The sequence below is a fragment of the Hippoglossus stenolepis genome, chromosome 20 (genome assembly GCF_022539355.2).
Source record: "Hippoglossus stenolepis isolate QCI-W04-F060 chromosome 20, HSTE1.2, whole genome shotgun sequence".
In the NCBI taxonomy this organism is placed as follows: domain Eukaryota; kingdom Metazoa; phylum Chordata; class Actinopteri; order Pleuronectiformes; family Pleuronectidae; genus Hippoglossus; species Hippoglossus stenolepis.
Window position 1 is genome coordinate 15,001,838 of NC_061502.1, and position 21,281 is coordinate 15,023,118.

General features: G+C 42.5%; 3 protein-coding genes across 4 annotated transcripts; 1 reads left to right on the forward strand and 2 right to left on the reverse strand.

Moving 5' to 3' along the window:
* Positions 1 to 75: 75 nt before the first annotated feature.
* atp6v1d (ATPase H+ transporting V1 subunit D) lies at positions 76 to 4,089 on the reverse strand. Its single transcript, XM_035144721.2, has 9 exons — positions 3,878 to 4,089; positions 2,542 to 2,659; positions 2,335 to 2,414; positions 1,908 to 1,975; positions 1,757 to 1,801; positions 1,544 to 1,647; positions 1,123 to 1,189; positions 956 to 1,034; positions 76 to 817 (listed from the first exon to the last, which is right to left on the reverse strand). Exons 1-9 carry the CDS (start codon positions 3,916 to 3,918, stop codon positions 673 to 675), a joined length of 747 nt encoding a protein of 248 aa, XP_035000612.1. The 5' UTR covers positions 3,919 to 4,089; the 3' UTR covers positions 76 to 672.
* An 86-nt stretch (positions 4,090 to 4,175) lies between these two features.
* eif2s1b (eukaryotic translation initiation factor 2, subunit 1 alpha b) lies at positions 4,176 to 8,937 on the forward strand. The gene is made up of 8 exons (XM_035144720.2): positions 4,176 to 4,333; positions 5,973 to 6,215; positions 6,518 to 6,597; positions 6,828 to 6,979; positions 7,094 to 7,200; positions 7,304 to 7,401; positions 7,553 to 7,696; positions 8,283 to 8,937. The coding sequence occupies exons 2-8, from the start codon at positions 5,975 to 5,977 to the stop codon at positions 8,406 to 8,408; spliced, it is 948 nt and encodes a 315-aa protein (XP_035000611.1). The 5' UTR covers positions 4,176 to 4,333; positions 5,973 to 5,974; the 3' UTR covers positions 8,409 to 8,937.
* Positions 8,938 to 9,553: 616 nt separating this feature from the next.
* On the reverse strand, positions 9,554 to 20,969 carry rbm25b (RNA binding motif protein 25b). Of its 2 annotated transcripts, XM_035144713.2 has the most exons (18): positions 20,817 to 20,969; positions 20,217 to 20,317; positions 19,080 to 19,297; positions 18,692 to 18,749; positions 18,361 to 18,521; positions 17,978 to 18,163; positions 17,771 to 17,854; positions 14,941 to 15,218; positions 14,735 to 14,767; positions 14,527 to 14,644; positions 14,263 to 14,352; positions 13,739 to 13,812; positions 13,260 to 13,410; positions 12,633 to 13,044; positions 11,410 to 11,699; positions 11,117 to 11,215; positions 10,964 to 11,011; positions 9,554 to 10,429 (listed from the first exon to the last, which is right to left on the reverse strand). In XM_035144713.2, the coding sequence occupies exons 2-18, from the start codon at positions 20,293 to 20,295 to the stop codon at positions 10,337 to 10,339; spliced, it is 2,472 nt and encodes an 823-aa protein (XP_035000604.2). In that variant the 5' UTR covers positions 20,296 to 20,317; positions 20,817 to 20,969; the 3' UTR covers positions 9,554 to 10,336. The 2 variants fall into 2 exon arrangements, with proteins under 2 accessions (XP_035000604.2, XP_035000605.2); XM_035144714.2 differs by lacking the exon at positions 14,735 to 14,767.
* Positions 20,970 to 21,281: the final 312 nt, after the last annotated feature.

Consider the following 21,281-nt stretch of genomic DNA (forward strand, 5'->3'; position numbering starts at 1 on the left):
CTTGGCTTTTCTTTAAATATATATTTGAAAAGCTTTAGTGAAGGTGTAAATATCAACAAGACGTCCAGGCATTGATTGAATCAAACATCTTTAATTGGATGAAGTCTTGGGCCTTGTTGACACGTTTTTACAGCGGGGGTCATATAATAGGGGTCCTGGTGCAATGAGTAAACATCCTCATCTTCATCCAGTGAGGTGACGACAACAACCCAGTGACATGAGGTCAGCAGTGGGACGCACCTCCACAACACAGACTCACACACGCCTTGAAATCTACATCCACCTCTGAGCTTGTACAGCATGCAACGGCTCCGAGCGCAAACTGAAGTATCTACAAGTCGACCAAACCCGCGGGATGCTTGTTAATGTTGCTTACAAACCACGTGTAAACACACTTACATTATTATTATTTAAATTATTTCATTACCGACCCCTCAAGTGCGACAATACTGGTTCTGTACAGTGACACATCTGGGGAAAAAAAACACACACACACACACACACACACACACCTTCCAGCACCGAAACGACAGAACAGATCATCAACGACAACGACAAATAAAACCGCTTTCATCGATTTGCATGAGAAGACATAGACGTGGCCGGAGAGGCACAGAATAAATAGGATGATGGAGCGATGTCGGCGACTCGTCAGCCACGGGAGAGGCCGCGTCACTCGAATAGCATGTCCTCGTCCATCTCCTCCATCAGCATGTTGCTGGGCTCCGCGATGGGACCCAGCTTAGCCAGGCGCGCCGCGATCTCCAATTCGGTCCTTTCCCTGAGCTGCTTCTTCTTCTCTTGGATCTTTTTCAGCCTGGAGCAGGAGGGGGAAAAAAATAAAATTAGGTGGGTAGCACGTGGACTTACTTGTTGGGGGTTGTGATACGGAATAGTTATCAGAGAAACCAATAATTGGAAAAACTTTCAAATGAAAAAGTAAAAATGTTTCCACCTGTAGAACTCCTCTCGCTCTCTCTCATCCAGCTCTGTGATGATGTAGGTGAGGGTGCGCTCAATCCTCGGGATAATCACTGAAAAGTGGAATGAACATGATTTAAGCTGCGGTAACACAATTTTTTATGTAGTTTGTTATAAAAATGTTATAGGGCGTGAAATTACCGTGCTCGATAGCATTCACACGGCGGTTGGTGATTTTTATGGCTTCGTCCAGAGTGACAAAGGATGTCTGCAAACAGAGAGTGGACAGTGTGTGTCAGAATGTATACATCTTGTAAAAAACACACAGAGACATAATGGTAATTTTCAAAAAGGTTTCATTTAAATACTTAATTTGATCCAACAAATATTCAAAAAGACTTGAAAAAGAAAGTAAATACTCAAGGCAGAATTATTATGTATGCATTAACATGAAAGCAGCACTATTAAAGTATAGAGTAATATAAGCATTTAAATGCTCAACTTAATTACAGATAACTAGAAATTCTTACTATTCAAAATGTTTTACTTTTAATCCCTTTTCATTTCATTTAGTCAAATCTGAGCTAAACTAAACAGGACCTTTTCTAACAGCGCCCCCTACCTGTAAGGAGGCCAGCTCTACCAGCAGCTCCACGGCTCTGGCATAGTTCCTCTTCAACCTGGAGACCTGCTCTCCTCCTCTGGCCAGACCGGTCAGTTCATAACCTGAACAGGGTGAGAAGCTCCGGTTCAATCAGCGGCTCACAAAGACTCATTCTATGTAACGATGTCAGACTTCACACGGTCACAGAGCGACAACTGAGATCCCACTTACTGTCGCCGCCTTCCTGGTAGTGCTCAAACACCGGCAGGGTGACACCTGGCAGACAGAGAAAGTGTGTAATCAGAATGCGTCCGGTCGTATAACGAGGATTCTCAGAAGAAGTAGTTGACAGTTTCGTTATTTATTTGTTTTTTAAGCTTACCTGCCACGTTGTCTCTCTTGGCTCGGACTTTCACTTGGGCTTTGTTGACGTTCTGGATTACAGTTGTGCTGTGGACAGAAAATATTACCACCACACCAACAGGGTCTTATACAATTCAATAATGGAAATTTCACACCTTAAAAACTCTTAAATATATTAAAATATTATGTCTTGAATATGTTTAACGCTGAAAAACTACAAAAAGTATTGAGGTGGAACTTATAACGAAAGACTACGGATACCGACTGTCTCCGCCTGTAAACTGCGAGATAACGTGTTACCATATACATATATATTGTATGTAATTCTCTGAGATTCCTTCATATGTGTATGACTTGACATACGACTTAAAATTCATTCATACTGGTCTTGAAAAGTCTTAAATTTAACTTGTTGGAAAACCTGACGAAACCCTGTTGATTCTTACCTGAAGTCTCCAGCTGCAAATTTGGCTTCAGCCAAAGAAAAGGCCGCCTCTCTCATCACCTCCCCCATCTTGGTCTTGGTCTAGAAGAAGCAGAGATGACAGAAAATACACTTCATCAAGAGTCCATCTATCTAAAACTAACACAGTCTGATACAACGACCTCAGAAACTAAAACGGACGGAGAAATAACTCGTTTTTTCGACTGACCTCAATAATCTTGCGAAGGATCTGACGGAAGCGCATGGAGAGGGCGTCGGCCTTCTTCTTGAGCAGGTTGCGGCCGGTCTGCGCCCCTTTCAGCCGAGCTTTCATGATGGTCTGAACCCTGTGGGGAAACATGTAATGCTTTAACTGGGTAATAGGAGGAACACAGCTGGGCGACCTTGATGCAACAGCTGGAACAACCTTTCAGTCAGTTTGTGAATCAGTGGTTTCCAACCTTTGTGACTCAGGTACATCCTCGCCATTCTACTCTGATAAAAACATGGCTCCTTCTTCTTCCTCATGACGTGTTTGATATGAAACGCAGCTGTATATGAATCCATCCTCGCGCTGATGATGCTGACATCAGGGCTTCATGTCTTTTCTATTTTTCAAGTCTCGGTTTCACATTAGTTTTGAGCTGGTGTCATTTGGAGCGTCAGAAACTGGACGTACAAAGGGAACTGTTAGAAATGTTTGAGCTATTAAAGTATTTTGGGCCATAACTGTTAGAAAAGATAAAGTTGAATTTAGAATAAATGACCTCTAAAGAGATTGGGACAGGTTAGTAACAGCATCGCACCACAACAAACACTGACACATGCAAACTAGCTTGAATAAATATCCTCTGTATGCTTCAACCAGCCCCCGGGATAATGGGGGGGGGGGGGTCGCAGTTCTCATAACTTATCATTTGGAAAGCGGTGATGTGTTTGAGTGACACCCACATTGTTTGTGGCCTCTTAAAGTTTTAGGGGTCAGAGGCTGAAAAGGTCTGGAAACCCCTGATGTGTTGGAAAGTTATTGTGACAAGAAATGTAAAGTACACATCACAGTTTTGTAACTGTAGTTGTATATGCATGTTCCTCTAATACACAACTATAGAGATTGAATCATGTTTTTCTCATCTACACTCACATCACAGCCCACAGACATTTGCGACCAAGGCCTGGTGTTTTATAAGGAAACACAAATTCTGATTTACACACAGACACACACAGACACAGACACACACAAAATGATGAATTCCTGAAGGAAACAGCGGATCTGTAGATGCTCCAGTTCTCCCTGCCGGCAGATGAGCGGGTTTCTGAGACAGACAGCTCACACTTGGATGATGCTGAGCTTCATCACATGACAGACATAAGGACTCTTCCTCTTTTCCATGGCTCCCACAGACACTAACATGAGGCTCAGGTCCCAGTGCAGCGCTGACTGACGTTCACTCACATCATAACAATCAAAGAAATCATCACGTGAGACGCTGGAAAGCCACGAAAAAAACAGAATCTATGCTAGCCGGCTAACAGTGGGTTAGCATCTCGCCTTGCAAACAACTCACATCCTGGAGGGGAAAACGTCGAGCCTGTCCTTTCCGGACATCTTGTCTTCTCTCGGTGGATGATTCTAGTCCTCGGATGATCTCAAATAAAACCAGAAACGTCCGCTGCGGTGTCAGAGTATCGGCAGTAGCGGCAAGAAATGGCTGTTTTTTCGTTGCAGGATCAGCGCAACACACCGAGCTGTCGGTCGTGATCTTGTCCGCTGCGATGATCAGCTGCTTCTCTCCCGGGTCATGTGACCCGTCCCCACCGAAAACCCTCCTCCTTCGTGCGCATGCGCGGGTCGCGGAGCTCGCACCATCTCTTCCGGGTCGTGAAAGTAGCGCATCCATGACAGTGAGCTAACGGGCCCGAGTTCTCCCATTAAAAGACACCGAGACGGAAACAGCAGAGGACGTCCGGACGCCGCCGGCTCAGAACAACCCAGCACATCGTCCTGTGAACATATGACACAGGTGAGTTCGCGCGGGGGACGTTTTATTCGGACGGGAAGGGAGGGACCGATAGCGGGCTAGCTAACGAGCTAGCTGCTAGCCTCGGCTGCGGTGCATGTGCCGCATGTGAGCTGGGAACCGGCTGCTAGCTGGGAAGCTAACGGATAATGAAATGGCTGTTTTTAATTAGTTACTAAATGTGATGGTTAATGAGAGATAGGGTCTGTGTCATTGTGCCTCTGTTGGGTTTAAACCACTCCTTTGTTCACGGGGGGGTTTCCTCGCGTTAGCGTTGAGCTCTGAACTTGTTCTCGTTTGTCTGCGTTGCATCATCCCATTCAGAGAAAAACGCGAAATTAAACGTCACACTTCACTATTTTCACGTTTCTCTGATTATCTGCGATCTTGTTCCAGATTGAACTCGGTGTTTCAACAACCTGCAAACCACAACATCTGCCCCGAAGCCGAATGAACAAGTCTGCCTTTAAATGGTCACATTTTAAGGGACGTTTCTAATATTTGCTCCACATCATCTCTTATCATTGAGTAAATCTGAGAATAAAACACGATGCAGCTTTAATTCATATGAACCAGTGTTTTAAAACTGTCCTGGTTTTTTTTTGTTGTGGATTTGGACTAAATTGTCCTTGAATTGCAGTGAAATCTGCCTTTTGTTGTATATGTGTAGAATAATGTCTCCACAGATCCTGGTTTGATGGGAAGAAGTGACGATGAATTGTGGATTCTCATGTTTCTCATGTTTCTCATGTCTGATCTGATGAATCCAATAGTTGAATGACAGAAAACTAATTAACATTCATCTTTTTTTTAATCGCTTTTCTGACCAAGAAATGTCAAAATCCACTGGTTTTAGTTTTCCAACTGTAAAAAGAACATTTAGTGAATTGGGTCCCTCTTGTTTTGCTCTGTCAGATAAAGTGTTTCGTGACTTGGTGTTTAGATATTGGCCAAACAACCAATCGATTAATCCATAAACTAATCAACAGATAAATTCATATAAACACTTATTTACAGCTCTAAATCATTTTGGTACTAAGCTTAAAATGAACACATCTCATAACTCAGTTGCTTCACTGAGGCTGTTATTGTGTCCCAGTCGTGGACCCATTGTTCTCTGGTGCTGCATCAGCTTTTACCCCCACATCAGTGGTTCCCATTTTCACTCGCTGGGATTCGTTAAAATGAAGCCGTTTCCATTTGATCACAGGTCGAGGTCACAGCCTGGACACTAATTATCAGCAAAGTGTTTTCCATTTCAGATTGTTTGATTTGACAGGTTTATTCCACCTGAAGATCTTAAAAGATTCGGTACTAAATCTTAAGATCCTTGTCCATGTCTCGAGGGTTAGTTAGTTAATAAATTAACAAATTCATTCATTGTAACTTAGCTGTACAATTATGAAAATGTAGACAAAACTCAATAATGAATCTGTTTCAATGGGACAAACTGCTCATTTAGTTTTGTGGTTTGATAAAGTTGTGCGACAAAGGCCGAGATGTTCCTACTCTTCCGCATTAGTTTGAAGCTAAATTCAAAAAGGATGGATCCTACAATCCCCACAATGCAACTCTTTATAGTTTCCTCCAGAAACCCAGAAGCCAATGATCTGACACTCACTCCCTGTCTCTGTCCTCGCAGCGATGCCGAGCCTCAGCTGTCGATTTTACCAGCACCGGTTCCCAGAGGTGGAGGATGTCGTGATGGTGAACGTGCGGTCCATCGCCGAGATGGGCGCCTACGTCAGCCTCCTGGAGTACAACAACATCGAGGGCATGATCCTCCTCAGCGAGCTGTCGCGTCGACGTATCCGCTCCATCAACAAGCTCATCCGCATCGGCCGCAACGAGTGCGTGGTCGTCATCCGAGTAGACAAAGAGAAGGGTGAGTGCAGGCAGAGGCGTGCGACCCAATAGAGATGAAGGCCAGTGAGAAAGATAGAAAATGGGATAATTGTTGACTCAAAAATCGTAGCAATGACAACAGTCTCATAGGAATTTCCAGAAGATTGTCTTTTTGAATTACTGATAACACACATGTGACAAATGTGTTGTGAAGCTTGATTCAACAAGTGATCAGTGCTTTTACCAGTTAATGGACCATTTAACCAAATTGATTGATTTCCTGTTGCGTAGTTAATCGTATCTTCAATATTAGCAACTGCATCTTTCCATCTTTTTCCTCAGGATACATTGATCTATCAAAAAGAAGAGTTTCACCAGAGGAGGCCATCAAGTGTGAAGATAAATTCACCAAATCTAAAACTGTAAGTCAGATTATTTTATCTTTTGTGTGTTTCCCTCATGAGCATGAAAAGTATTAAAAGTTTGAAATTCAGAAGTCCAGTTTGAATTTGTCAAGTGATTTAAAGGGAAAATCGAACCCCACGGAAACGTGAATTATCAAAATAAAATTTTTCTCCTGATGTTTCCTTTATTTGTAAAGTTACCAGCGTGTATTTGACTTTGAGCTGACCGGAGGTGTTGTGTTTTGCAGGTGTACAGCATCCTGCGGCACGTGGCTGAGGTGCTGGAGTACAGCAAGGACGAGCAGCTAGAGAGCTTCTACCAGCGCACTGCCTGGGTCTTTGATGAGAAGTACAAGCGGCCAGGATACGGAGCTTATGATGTCTTCAAACAGGCTGTGTCGTAAGTTCTTTTAAAAGCGTTGTGCGTTTGTATCAGGCCACGAAAACCTGTTCCCTGTACCCCCCCAAAACAAAATTCTTTCCATCAGCAGTTATTTTCAAATTGTTCCTCCAGAGATCCCGCCATCCTGGACTGTCTGGACCTAACAGAGGAAGAGAGGGCCGTGCTGATTGATAACATCAACAGGCGACTCACTCCGCAGGCTGTCAAAATCAGAGCAGGTAAAACAGAGCCGTCCATTTAATGCATCTTACATCAAAGCTATGAAACTGCAGTTTAATAGATTTTTAAGTATGAAGTAACATTTCTGCGCCCTCCCTGTAGATATTGAAGTGGCGTGCTACGGGTACGAGGGCATCGATGCGGTGAAGGAGGCTCTGAGGGCCGGACTCGGCTGCTCCACGGAGGCCATGCCCATCAAGGTAACATTGCTCCCTTTTCACAGATCACCACATGAAAACCATCCTCTTAACCACGGCTCCTCTGTTACAACCAGACTGCAGATGTTGAGGTTCCACTGGAGACCTTTACATTTTAGTCCAACTGAGTTTTTTGTTTGTGTGTGTTGGACAGATTAACCTGATCGCTCCCCCTCGCTACGTGATGACAACGACAACTCTGGAGCGCACAGAGGGTCTGTCTGTCCTCAACCAGGCCATGGCTGCCATCAAGGAGAAGATCGAGGAGAAGAGAGGCGTCTTTAACATTCAGATGGAGGTGAGCCACATCATTTTCTTACTGTTTGTTTGTATTTACAGTTTATTGAAGTTTAGTATTTTCTGAGGTGTACAGTGAGCATAATTAAGAAATTATAAGTCACATATTCGGACATGACTTTACTTACAGATATACATTTTTGGGGAAGAAAAAAGGAATTGAGTATTCAACAGTGTTATTGCTGTTGTTGGAAAAAAAACTGTAGTAACGGTTGTATTTTTTTGTTTGTTTAAGTGATAATAATATGACGATAAAATCCTAATTTTTTATTTATGACTATAAACCTGTATCTCAAATATATTGATTATAGGTTGAATTATTTACTTGAAATACTGCAGCTCATCTTATACATGTTTCTCATTATTTTACTTCTCCATCACGTTATTAACTTTCAAAATTTCAAAGTTATTCTAACATCATTACACTTTTTAAATAAAATAATACACCTTTATCCTCAGGCTTTACATTTTCCTCAAAGTAAAGACCAAAATACTTATTTTCTGTTTATCTGGGACAGCACAGAATATCCCCCATCAAAGACATCGCTGATTTCCAAATAAACTAAACTTTGCACTGTCCCTTTCAGCCCAAGGTGGTCACAGACACGGACGAGACAGAGCTCGCCCGGCAGCTGGAGAGGTTAGAACGGGAGAACGCCGAGGTGGACGGAGACGACGACGCCGAGGAGATGGAGGCCAAAACAGAGGACTAGAGTCCGTCCTCGGGAAAGAAGGCTGGTGGAGGGAAAACGTGGAAAGACCCGGCCATTGTCACTCAGTTCTACAGATGTTAATGTTCGCATTGCAAACATTAACAGGTGGTTATTCATTGGTAAACATTCAGGTTTGTTCATTAGCAGGGTTTGTGTCAGAGGGCGGTCTCTCCAAATACTGTCCTCTTATTCAGACTTGGACACATTAAAAAAATTTAAAGTTAAATCACCAATTATTCATCATCATAGTTTCTGCTTTTAATTTAACCCATTAAAATAAGTGAAAACGGCAAAAGGTGTTTACAAGCAGTGGCCTTGCGTCTTGCTTCAAGAGCCCAGTGTCTTCAGTGTCCATGACTCTTCATCTGTGTGTGGTCACTGGATGTGGTTAAAGAGGAAAGCCCCGGTTGTCTGTCTCCCGGTCACTGGTGGCTTTATTATGTGATCTTTCTCTCAAGTTCAAGGGTTTTTACTGGCAAGACCTGCTCTTGTTTAGCTCACATGGCATCAATAAAGCTCTGGAAGTTTTGATCTGTGTGTGTCTTTGTCAGCTGCTGTCAACAGATTGAATGAAGTCGCTCTAAGGGAGACGTTGCTGTGATTGATGGGTAATTTTATTAAAAGAAAATTTTGCCAACAATAGAAATTGTTTAGAAGGCTTTTATTGTGAAAATGCCCAAAATACTCTTCTTTTCAATCAAGATCCATGAGTTATTATTTAGTGGGGGGTTTTTTATTCGCTTTCTTCATACGTTTTGTGTAAATGGGTTAAGTCAATTTTACATAATCCTGTTGACAAATGAACAGGGGCGAGAACAACTTACTTGTCGGTCGTGCTAAATAATTTCCCAAATCAGATTTGTTCAAGTTCCTTTTAGTAAAGTTTACTTTTGTTCAATTAGTTTTTGCAGAATCCTGCTAATAACCAACTAGGATGTCTCAGTAGAACATTCACCTCTGCCAGGGCCCAACAGTCCCCTTATGAAACCAGTCAACTCAAGACAGTGGAACCACCACAGTGACGTATTTCTAGTTCTGAGAAATTCATAAATATGTAAACTCCATCTCGCAGCTCTCCTGTCTGGAGGTAAGAGTTGTTAAAGAAACAATGAGGGTGAAAAAAAATCAAACACTGTTGAACAAAGTTATAAAAAAATCAGTTTTATTCAAATGTTCACCAATACAAAAAACAAATGAGAGCATCGTCAAATCCTTTTCCCCACATTCTTAGCTCAATTTCCTATAGTGGTCATGTGTGTGCTTTTACAGCTGCAGGGACGTCACCACCCGACATGATCTGTGGGTCCAGTCAAAAGACACATTTCAAACGACAGCTGCGTATCCGAGATGCTGTGATGACACAAGAACATGCCGACGCGTTTATCAGGAATGTGATGAGGAAACTAACTCAACGAGTCAGTTTGAGTCGAAAAACGTTGAATAAATAACCCTGTAAAAAAAGAAAATTACATCCGTGTAGTTGTGCATCTCTTAATTTTGCTTGACCAACCTACATTCAACTGCAAGTCAGATTTCCCACCATCAAATACTGACGTTCATTATACCAGTCAACACGAAATGTGCACCAGCGTGTACAGAGAGTAAAAGGACCAAGAGATGTTACTTGGCAACACCACAGTGGTCCTGGTGTCAGCAGCCTCCTCACAATTAAAGTCACATTATGACAAACTGTATATACACAGAATTACACCGATACCGTCGGCAGCTGCAAACGGAGAGAAGAGGTGAATTTAGCCTGAGTGTGTTGAGACAAACAACTGGAGCAAATGTGTCAATGAGCAGAATCTGCAGTTACAGTCTGTGCTGATGTGGACAAGTCGCTGTGTTTTGGGGGGTGTGTAATCGTCTACACTATTGTACACTGTATGAAAAAAAAAAATTTGATCTTCATTCAGTGGCTATTTTGCTTATTTCGCCAGTCCAATCTTCTTGGCCTCAGTTTCGTAAATAAGTAGCCGCCACATCTTCACGATGAAGACTTCAGCTTCTTCATCGAGAACCTGAAAACAGAAACAATGAGTTAGAGGAACATGACGTCACTTCCCAACTTCATAGAGGAGACTTCCACATGGATGTGAAAATGCAAAACAAAGGAATAATACTTTGATTATGAAGTTTTCATCAAATGATTATAACCAAAACTGAGAGCTACATGAACATTAGATAAAAGCTTTTAGTGTGATGTCTTATTACGTCCTTCAAGGAGATAAAGTTTTCACCCTTCTCCATTTGTTTGTAAGCAAGATTGTGCAGAAACTACTGGACGGATTACAATGAAACTTTGGTGCAGATCCGAATCAGGGGGAGATCCAGGTATTTATTTTCACTTTCTTTAACATCGTGAGATAGAACATTTTTACACATTTTCATCATTTCCCAGGGAATAATTCCCGTAACTTGGTGAAATGAATCGGGCACATTTATGGGACTGATTTCTATGAGTGTGAGTTATTTGGTGCTGCTTGATTTTAGGGGAATGCTGAGCCAGGGGAGGTTTGAACTCTGAGTGAAATTCTAGTTGATCAATTACTCACCATGGCAACATCATCCAAGATACTCTGTGGCATGCTGTGCGTCATCACCTGAGAAAACAAGGACAAACCAATCAGCATCATTGTGTGTTCACGGTTTCTCTTTCCTTCCAAATCTGATTGAAGTCAAATGTATAAAGATCACATGTTCGATACCTTCGAGCAGACAAAGTCCACTAACGTTGCCTCCTCCTCTCCGATGTACTCGATGATCTTTTTATTGATCCAGGGCCGAACACGTCGCTCCATTAACGTCTGAGGACCAAGAGACAAAAAGGTTGAGCTGTTACAAGTAGAAATTACATCAGCAACTATTTCTTTTTACCAATGGAGACCAGCGAGACCAGTTTCTGACCAATAAATATCACGACGCTGCAAAGTTTCTGAATGAACTCGTGATCCTTTATGTGATAATTATTATAAATATACAGTCCTCCCCGTGTCCTCACCGTATCAACCATAGTCCAGTCCAGTGGGTAGGAGAACAGCTCAGGCTTTGCTGTGGGAATCTTTTCTATCAGGCTCTTGATGTTTTTGCGTTTCTCTTCGTTGTCGGCTCCCTTGATGCTGGAGAGCCCGGCCCCGTCCACCCCGAGGCTCTTGTCGTCGTCGTCGTAATCCAGCGGCACCAGTTTCCTCTTGCGGGGCTGCTCGTCGGCCTCCTCCTCGTCGAAGACGCTGTCCACGGGCAGCTTCTTCCTTTTACCTGCGTTGGGTTGACTGGGGCTTCCTGTGGCACCTGGAGACAACGAGGACATTGAAAAAATAAGGTTTTCATTTAAAATGATAAAGATCATTGTAACGAGTCTTTGGTATCTAACGATTTCTGTTTGTTTCACTACATATAACTCATTAGTAATAATAATAACTTAAAATGTTAAGGTGCCTTTCAAGGGACCAAAGGACGCTTTACATATTTTGTGATTTCCTATTTTATCCTAACTAATTTTCCAGTGAGAATGGGGTATGAATGGAGAACAAAGAATGCTTTGCAAGTTTTTCCAGTCAGATGAATGTATGTGTGGAAAACTGGTGTGTGTGTGAAGTAGGTGGTTTTTAAAAATCCATTTGAGAGGATGTGTTACTCAAGCTACTGACAACAGACGTGCTGCTTGTGCCTTGTGGTCTATGTGGCTTCTATCTGGTGCAGGAACTTTTACTTCATCTGTGAAGCTGGAAAGTGTCTGTCCTTTGACCTACACCAGTGTATTTACCACATTAAAAACACAAGGACTAAATGTCTTCAGAGGAAACCCTGCTAACATTATGGTGAATTACTTTAATGTTTTCCTTGAGCAGTTCAGCTCCTTTTGTGTACAAATTCTCTATAGATCTCCTGTAAGTGGAGCTGCAATTGACAGTTAAAGGATTATTATTCATTATATTATTGTTTAAACTGCCAGTTATATTTTGTCTGTAGAATGGCAGAAGAAAGTTCATATTTGCTATCACAATTTTAACCCAAACCGATTTCTTTAAATTTAGCGACAAACAATCACAAACCTTACAATGACATAAAACAGGTAAAAAACTGGTAATTTTCACATTTGAGAAGCCAGAATAAGAGCGAGCCAAGTGAGTTCATATTTAACTGACACTCAATATTGTTCCAGATTAAATTGATATTTTTCTCTGTGTAGTATGTCCTTAAACAGATTTATTTTGGGCTCACCTAGTTTGAGGCTGAGGCCGATCTTCGGCCGGTGTTCCTCCTGCGGCAGCGCCTCAGGGGGCGAGTTCTCGTGGGGGATGATGATGCCGCAGGGCGACTCGTCCCCGGGCGTGTTTGGGGACGCGTTGCCACTTGCCGATGACACGGACGGCGCCGCTGTGATGGGCCGCATCTTGGGCTTCAGGCACGGTTTAGTGTCAGGGTTATCTTCCTCGTTGTCATAGTCTTGCGCCTCACCCTCCTCTACCTCGTCATCTGATTGGGTGGGCCGGGAGCGGACTTCTGCCCTATCCTGTTCCCCGCGGCGGTCCCGGTGGTCTCTTGAACTCCTGTGGCGCTCCCGTTCCACTTCGGGCTCCGGCTCTTGGACGATGGGAGGTTGTCTCAGACGCTCCTCCTCTTCCTCTTCCATCTGGACCAATAAGAGGAAGATATACAGAAATTTAACAACCAAGCACTGGGTTTTCCAGAAAAAAAGATCAGACAATGAAAGCTGGAAAGCCCTGATGTGCAAAAATTCAGAGAGTCAGATGATGAAGTGACCTTCACAAAGACAAAATACAGCATGCTCACTGGCTACAAGCAAACACCCACACACACACACAGTAATATTACAGACAAGCGTACCCTGCGTAGCTCTGCGTCTGGGTCTGGATGTCCCTCGCTCAACAGCCTCTGTCTGATTTCCTCCAGCTCCTCCTTCTCCCTCTTCCTGTCACGCTCGTCCGCCTCCATCTCCTTCTCTCGGTCTCTGAGACGCTTCTGCAGTGCACTGCCCCTAGGGGTCACACCAAAAATAACAGCCTTTAGAACAATGGCCATGGCTGCAGCACTGCATCTGCTACACGTCTGATCTGGGTCACACGGCATCTGCTGCAACTTTTCACATGTTTAGGCGTCACAGGGCTCAAATCTCTCAAACAGAAATTATTTTTAATTCACAGTATTTCTGACACTGCAAGTGCAACATCTCACATCTGTAAATTCAAGCTTTGTGAAGGCTGCATGTCAGATGAGATTCCTCTTTACACGTGTGCATTTGTTTTTTCAATGACAGTTAATTCAGTAAAGACAGAACCGTAGCATATTTTTTCCCAGTTGCTCACCTGTAGTACTTCGGATCATCTCGGTCGTCATCATAGTCTTCAAGAAACTCTTTCAACCTTTTCCCCTCTTTCATCTGAAGACAACATTTTTTATAATTCATCACTTTTAAGTCTTCATCATGATTACACAACAAAATCCACAGTTAATAGCACTTTTTAATGGGGATAAATTTAGTTTGGATTATTTCAAACATTTTTAAAAGATAAATTTAAATTTGTAAAATGTGTGGAATAAAAACAAATGAAAAAAAACTGATAATCAGCAACATTAGTAGAAAAAACAAACAAACAAGACTCAGTAACAAATTAACAGATTATCATTTCATTTTCCATCCAATATTTACTTGAAATAAGCCATAAAATATATTCCTGAAGGACAATCAACTTCAAATGGCTAAACTCAAATATAATCTGTTGGTACAATTAATAACAATCTACTCATCTTGGTGTGTGTGCGTGCGTGCGCCAAGTTTAGGACACCTAGTAACATCACAACATCATTTGTTCACTCATCGTCCTCTCACCATCTCTCGTCGACGCTCATCTTCCCTTTCGGTCTCCTTGGCATAATCCCGAGCCTTCTTCCTCTCCCTGAGCTCCCAGTTTTTTAGACGCTGTAGTAAATACAGTGTCAGATGAGCCACAACCAAATACAAACACCCATTAACAGCAAGTGAATTTACTAAAAACGTTCCCATTTCTATTCTTGAATACAATAATTGTCACCTCTCATATTCTAGGATCTAGGAGCTGTGACCCCCACCACTAACCATCCCACCTTCCCTTACCTCCTGATAGGCCGTTTCTTTGTCTCGGAGTTTCCTCTCCAGCTTCCTGCGCTCATACGACTCCTCGTCATCCTCTTGGTCTCGCTTCTTTTCTCTGTCTCGGTCTCGACTCGGCTCCCTGCAAACATGAGGGGAGAAGTTTATTACTGCTGGATTGACTTGCAAAAAATGCACTTTAACTTGCTTAGTATAAATCTTAAGAACTGACGGAATCATCAGGGAACGGTCAGTCAAGCTTGGTCTGTATAGGTCCACATGAGAGAAGATTTAAACATTGAATAATCATCAAGGAAAAGCTTTTACCCAACATACCGAGTAAAGCTGAATTAGGTTAGAGTCTAAACATGAAAGGTTTTGCTCCCTCTGAGGCAACATTTCCACACCTCTACTGTCACGATTGTTTTCTTCCTGTACCTGGCTCTGTTGTGGTCGACGCTCCTCTCACGGCTTCTGTCTCTCTCCCAGTCCCTCTCCCGCTCTCTCTCTCTGGGCCTGCGGTCGCGGTCTTTGTCTCGGTCTTTGTCTCGGTCCCGTTCTCGCTCCCTTTCCCTATGCTGCTCTCTCTCCCGTTCCTTCTCCCTCTCGCGGTCGCGCCGCTCTCTTTCCCGCTCTCGCTCTTTTTCCCGATCCTTCCTATCCCGCTCGAACTCCAGCCGCTCCTTCTCCCTCTTGTCCTTCTCCTCTTCCAGTTTCTGCAGAGCAAAACACAGACAGGTTCAGCCAATGGCACATTTGGTCAAGCGGTTCATTTTGCCTACTGTGCACAGATCAAGTGGTTTCCATATTTTGAGATTTCTGATAGTAACATGCCCTAAACTAGTCCGTGCAAGGCCTGCAAGTGAAGCTGGATTTCCTACAACTCAAACTGGGGAAAACCTGGAAGAATCAAAAAGGCTCTCCCTCACAGAGAGACAGCTCCAGCGCTAATTTAAAGAAATACAATCAAGTGTTTATGCTTCAAACTTGCAGTATAAACTACAGGTTAACACGAATGGAACTGGAAACCACTTCAATGACGAACAAGATCTGTGGAACATGTTCAGCTCGAGGCATTCATAACGAGAAAAAGGTGCTGCAAAAAACAAATGCTTTTTCTCTCCTTAAGAGTCCTCCTCTCAGAACAAGGAAAACAAAAACAGAAAACAGGCGTCAGTCTTTGGTTGAACTAGTTGTTTGAGACTTACAGGTGTTGAACTATGGACTCAGCCCTTCGCTGCCCCTACAAGCCTTTTAAGTTAGGCCTGGGAGGAAAGCAGGTCACACGATATACAAGGGAAAAACGTTATGGGATTCTGTCTTGCTTTAGCATCATCATCATCATATTCATCATCTACAACAGTAGCCTTTACTTCAATGTCATTCGGTTAAGTGCTAAATCAAGAAATGAACATAATGAACATCAGTTACATTTCTGCACAGATAAATGAAATTGTAGAAGCGGTCTTACCCCTGCAGAAGTCTTCAGCAGCTCTTCATGACTCATTACTCTCACATACACACACACTCACACCACAGCTTTGTCTTTAATGACATTACACACAAGGCTTTGATTGCATCTGGGAACATTATCATTAAAATGGCATCCGACACAAAACCAGAACCGAACACAACAAAATAAACAACTACGTTCTATGTCTTGCATGAGTTGAATGTACATTTTTATTTAATTTAAAGTTTAACGCAGCCACACGAAACTACAGACACTCAACTGGTATTCAGCAAGAAACACAGAAAGAACCACAAGCCTTGGGTGTAATGCAACTCAAGAGAAGGAAATATGAGATGTGAGCAACTTTATCACTCGTGTACCTGAGGTTAATAATTATAGTCTTATATTTCAATGCCTTGGCTCTAGTAAAAATAGGTTTAACTAAGTTAATGTCAGATGTAAAATGTAGCATCTGTTTTGGTATATTTGACTTACCTTTGCACAGAATATATCGGGGCTCCGATAAAAATGAATACAAATATCTCAGGATGGGAAGCCTGTGCTATCACGTAGAAGACAATGACCAGGAGGGGAAGAGAGCTTTTGGTAATAAGGGCCGACGCCGGTGTTGTTGTGCTATTAAAAAAAAAGTGCTCTTTGCATGAAACTGCATCCCCCCTCGCCTATAATAATTATAATTTTTGTATCATAACTTCCTAAATACCTTTGTGTCAGTCTATCAAGTGTCTGTGTTGCAGTCTCTCCCTGTTTTTGACTAAATCTCTGACCTGGATTTGGAAACCTTGAAAACATCTTTTTCCAAACAGACAAACAGGATCTGTTTACTAGAGAATAGTTTAATCTTTTGTGCATAAACTTACTGTCAGGTGCAGATACTGATGGAGAGCACGAGATGGAGGAGAGTAATCACACAACACAACATACAGAGAGCACGTACCTTTGTCAATCTTCAGATCAGCATGCTGCTGTGGACAGGGCGCCCCCCCACACTAGCATAATAAAGGCTACAGCCAGAGTCACTGCAGTGGTTATTGACAATAGTCCTTGTGCTTCAACATGAACACCATTAAGACAAACCATACTTTACGTAGGACTCGCACAGGTTCACTGACTTTCCAGCTTTCAGGGGACCAACCGATGCTGTCATAAATTCAGGATCACAAAGTAAGGAAGTGCCTTTGTAATGACAAGTGGTTGATGGAATAAAGAGCGTTATGAGCCCAAGCCCACACAAACAGTGCAGTGCAGTTGCCCCTATGCAAGTCCTCAAGAGGGGGACGCCCAGTATATGTATATAGTAAATAAAGGCTGATACTTACATCCTATCCTCGCAACTTTTTCCAAAGCTCTGAGATTCATCTTGCTTTAGTCACCATATGATCACTATCATAATGGTGGGGTTTAATGAATAGATTAGCTTTTAAGTAACTTTACATCGTCTCCATGCATTTTTGTGTGATGAATGAAGAATGGATGTATAAATGGTCACACCTAGATAGATTTCACTACGGTGGTCACAGGTGTCAAATCAGGCCTGAGAAAGGTGATAAAGGACTAGCTGTCTGCCTGCTTGTGGTGTCCTAACACTGAGCATGTAACATTTCAAAATAATATGGGGCGAACTCATATGTTTGGTGAGTTAAAGTTTAGGGACGGCCAATTTGTTGCACAGTGTGCATGTTGCTGAGGTCAAGAAAAGCTGGGTAAATGTGTCAACTAAATGTGCAAGCTCTAGGAGTGAACTGCTGTCCAAAACCTGTAATGTCAACTACAAGATCAAAAGAGCCACTTTACCTTGTGAGTGTCACGGAATTTACTAATCTCTCTGGAAATCAGGTCTCTCTTGTCCTCCTCCATATCAATTGTGTTAATGTCATCCTGTGGTTAAGGGAAAAAAAAGGAAGGAAAAGTCAGTTCTCTGGGTGAAATAACAATATTCACTGTCAGGTTCCAAGAGAATGGTGATTCAAGTTAGAAAAGAATGAATCTAGGTTTGTATACCTCTTCTTTTTTCTCTTTTTTTCTCTTTCGTCGCTGGGAGTCCTCGTCCTGTGAAGGTGCGTTGAGTTCGGCAGCGTATTCCCGCATCAAGCCATCAATGGCACCTTTAACTATTTGATCCTTCTTCTTGGTCTCCTCGTCTAGAACCTCTTCATCATCATCTCCTCCATCTTCAGCCTTTTTAATCTGCCAGTACAGAAATAATCTCGTTTAATATCCAATTTCATCATTGCAATTAATAAATATGTATTTGAATTGCTAATTCAATATATACAAATGAAATGTGGCCAGCCACTCAGAGGTCCAGAACACAGGGAGGTGCACATTCCTACTCCTGAAGCAACAAACTCAGGCGTCCTGATTAAACTAAAACAGATTCGTACCCCATTTGAAGTTTTCTTCTTGGCCTTCCACTCGTCTAGCTGAGCTTTTGTCTTGGCATCCACCTTCACCAAGAGGTTTCTTTCTCCAATCAGCAGGTCATGAAGCAGCCTCAGGGAACGCAACGTAGACTCTGGCTCCTTGTACTCGCAAAACCCAAATGCTGCAACAAACATACAGAAATACATTTTGGGGTGGATTAAAATATGGCCAATCCTAGTTTGACAGGACATTAAATACAGATGAATCATTCCTGGTTGATTTAAAGTGAAAATGTCTTTTATGTGTATTTCCTGTCCTAAAGATGCCTTATCTGTGCGTATCATGGATTACCTTGAAGCTTGCCAGAGGCTCCTTGAACTCTCTTCCAGCTCAGAACAATTCCACATTTCTACAACATTAGCACAAAGGGGAAAAGAGTTCATGAGTCAAGCAGATGTGGATTTATATAAAATACCACAGCACAGGATTCAGTCTCACCAAGCTGTCTACACAATGTTGTTATAAAATCCTATTACAATATATATGTACAAATGTACGTTAAAAACTACATTTGTAATTTCATTGTTGTTCCTGAAAAGATAAATAAAGGTTATAGATATAAACTGCTTAAATGCAGCATGTGTAATTTCAGAGAAACAAATCCTGAATACAATGTCCATGCACAGAAACATTTGTCTTTGAACGTAACTCAGTGACTATATCTTTTTCTGTCCCTTACCGCAAGCAGCTGTCTGATCAGCATGTCTGAAGCTTTCTCTGAAATGTTCCCCACAAACACAGTGGTGGTGGGACCACTGTTCTCATCAATTTCTTTGGCTCGCATAGCAGCAATATCCTTCCTAGGAACTGGAGGCTTACTGACAACTGGCATGGAAGTCACCATCACTGCAGAGGTGGGGGTCATGATGCCCATGTGAACTGGGATCATTGGACCTCCTGCAATCACCAGAAGAAATGCACATCAACTAGAGTCTGGAGTTAAACGTTTATCTGTAGCTGATTATAATCATGTTATCATCAATTACTTCTGACATTGTTGCTTTTTTAACTTAATGTTATTACACATATGACATTATAGGTGCTAGTCACACCTGGTATTAACATCTGTCCTGAGACATGCGATCACAAGATGTGTCTATTTGTGTGCATTGCCACAAGCGATTGAGAGAGAGAGAGAGAGAGAGAGAGAGAGAGAGAGAGAGAGAGGAGGCACGAGGGCTGAATGAATGATGAATTGTGTGCAGCTCAGCTATAATAACATTTTACAAAAGGTCCAGTGTGCAACATTTGGTTGAAAGGGATCTATTGGCAGAAATTGAATATAAAATAGTCCTAGTGATGTTTCCACTAATGTGTGATCATCTAAAATTGTACAAATTGCTGTTTTCTTTACCCTAGAAAAAAACACTTTATATTTATATCTAAAGCGGATCCACTCTACGGAGGCCGCCATGTTTTTTTACAGTAGCCCAAACTGGACAAACTAAACACCTTCTGAGTTTTTTAGAAAACAGAAGGCTACCACTGGTTCTCTTTCAAGGGGAGGGTGAGGGGTATTCAGCTGCAACACGACACTTAACCACTAAATCTTACACACTGAACCTTTAAGTACAAACATTATGAGTTGCTCAGTGCTGATATTGTAGCGACGGCCACAAACAAATGAATGAATAAGTGACCGTGTGGTCTGAGTGATCAGATCTCAGGACCTGTACTTATCGATGAACACTTGTGATTGGATCACTCAGGACAGATGTTAATACGTTAATAAAAAGTTGTTGCTGTAAAACGTATTATGTGAATGAGGTGAATGGGGATGTGGTTCCCACTGATGGTGAGGCCGGTGGGATCTTACCTGAGGGGAAGCCAGCATACTGGGGTGGAATCCCAGGAGGTGGCAACAGCGCCCGGTTTAAATGAGGGGGGAAGGACATCGTGGCTCCGAATCGGACCGACCTGAAGAAACAGAGAAAGCCATGAGCTGTGTACTTAGACCTGATGGCTTCCACTCACGTTGGGATTCAGTTCTCCCAGATAACACAACTTTGAAATGAGAAGTGCTGTTACAACGACATGAAGTGTGAGCTTCATAAATTCCACCATTGTTACAATTCCAATCGATTGGAGACTTTTCCTGCCCAGCTAAGTTTAGCAGGGTAAAGGTCACTAACTTCACACCACGAGGTCCCACGGTTGTTGTGTTAATACTTGATTTAATCACGACACACATGAATGTCGAGGCTAAATGACTCGAAAACATCTTAAACTGGTTTTAAAAAAAAGAAAAACCTAGCAACTCAGTTAGCCAAAGCTAGCATAAAGCACGCTACCGCAACCGAGGAGCTCATTCAAGCTAAGCTAACATTAGCTACAGCTGGTGTTACCGACCAGAAGCTGACTTTTACGGGCTGAACACGCGTTTTGAATGAATGTGCCAGTGTCCCGGTATACATACCCCAACTCAGGCGGCGTGCGAGGAGGTAAAAGCGGCAGTCGGAAGGTTTTTAATTGTGAAACTCTTAGTAAGGGTCCGTAAGTTGCATTAGCACGGCGGCTAGTTACAGGCCTGCAAAAACATGGAGGCAAGCGCTCTACGTCACAGACTCACAGGGCGCTTGTTTTAGGTACCGGAACAAGGCAGGTGGACGGAGCTGGAAGACGTGGAAGGGTGTATACTGGTACAAGCTGATTCATAATCATCATCATCATCATCATCATCACATGTTGATTGCATGAGTAGTCCATGGTTTAAATGTCAGTGGATCGTGAATCTTGAATTTATTTTAATATCTTCAGATCATGGGAATCAATCATAGACACAATCAATTCCTATTTTTTTCCATTGATGGATTATTTGTTTGCTCTTGTTTTGTTTTAGGTGTGAAAACGTGGCAGCGGGGTGGAGCTGGACAAATTGGGA

What these genes read in the sequence shown, in the direction of transcription:
- atp6v1d (XM_035144721.2), bottom strand. Translation starts at nt 3,918, where the DNA reads ATGTCCGGAAAGGACAGGCTCGACGTTTTCCCCTCCAGGAT. An exon ending in TCCTTCGCAAGATTATTGAG is followed by an intron (nt 2,415 to 2,541) that starts GTCAGTCGAAAA and finishes TGCTTCTTCTAG; the next exon opens with ACCAAGACCAAGATGGGGGA. An exon ending in GAGCGAGAGGAGTTCTACAG is followed by an intron (nt 818 to 955) that starts GTGGAAACATTT and finishes CTCCTGCTCCAG; the next exon opens with GCTGAAAAAGATCCAAGAGA.
- eif2s1b (XM_035144720.2), top strand. Translation starts at nt 5,975, where the DNA reads ATGCCGAGCCTCAGCTGTCGATTTTACCAGCACCGGTTCCCAGAGGTG. An exon ending in AATTCACCAAATCTAAAACT is followed by an intron (nt 6,598 to 6,827) that starts GTAAGTCAGATT and finishes TGTGTTTTGCAG; the next exon opens with GTGTACAGCATCCTGCGGCA. An exon ending in CGGAGGCCATGCCCATCAAG is followed by an intron (nt 7,402 to 7,552) that starts GTAACATTGCTC and finishes TGTGTTGGACAG; the next exon opens with ATTAACCTGATCGCTCCCCC.
- rbm25b (XM_035144713.2), bottom strand. Translation starts at nt 20,295, where the DNA reads ATGTCCTTCCCCCCTCATTTAAACCGGGCGCTGTTGCCACCTCCTGGG. An exon ending in GTATGCTGGCTTCCCCTCAG is followed by an intron (nt 19,298 to 20,216) that starts GTAAGATCCCAC and finishes TGGTGATTGCAG; the next exon opens with GAGGTCCAATGATCCCAGTT. An exon ending in CGGCCTCAGCCTCAAACTAG is followed by an intron (nt 11,700 to 12,632) that starts GTGAGCCCAAAA and finishes CGTTGTCTCCAG; the next exon opens with GTGCCACAGGAAGCCCCAGT.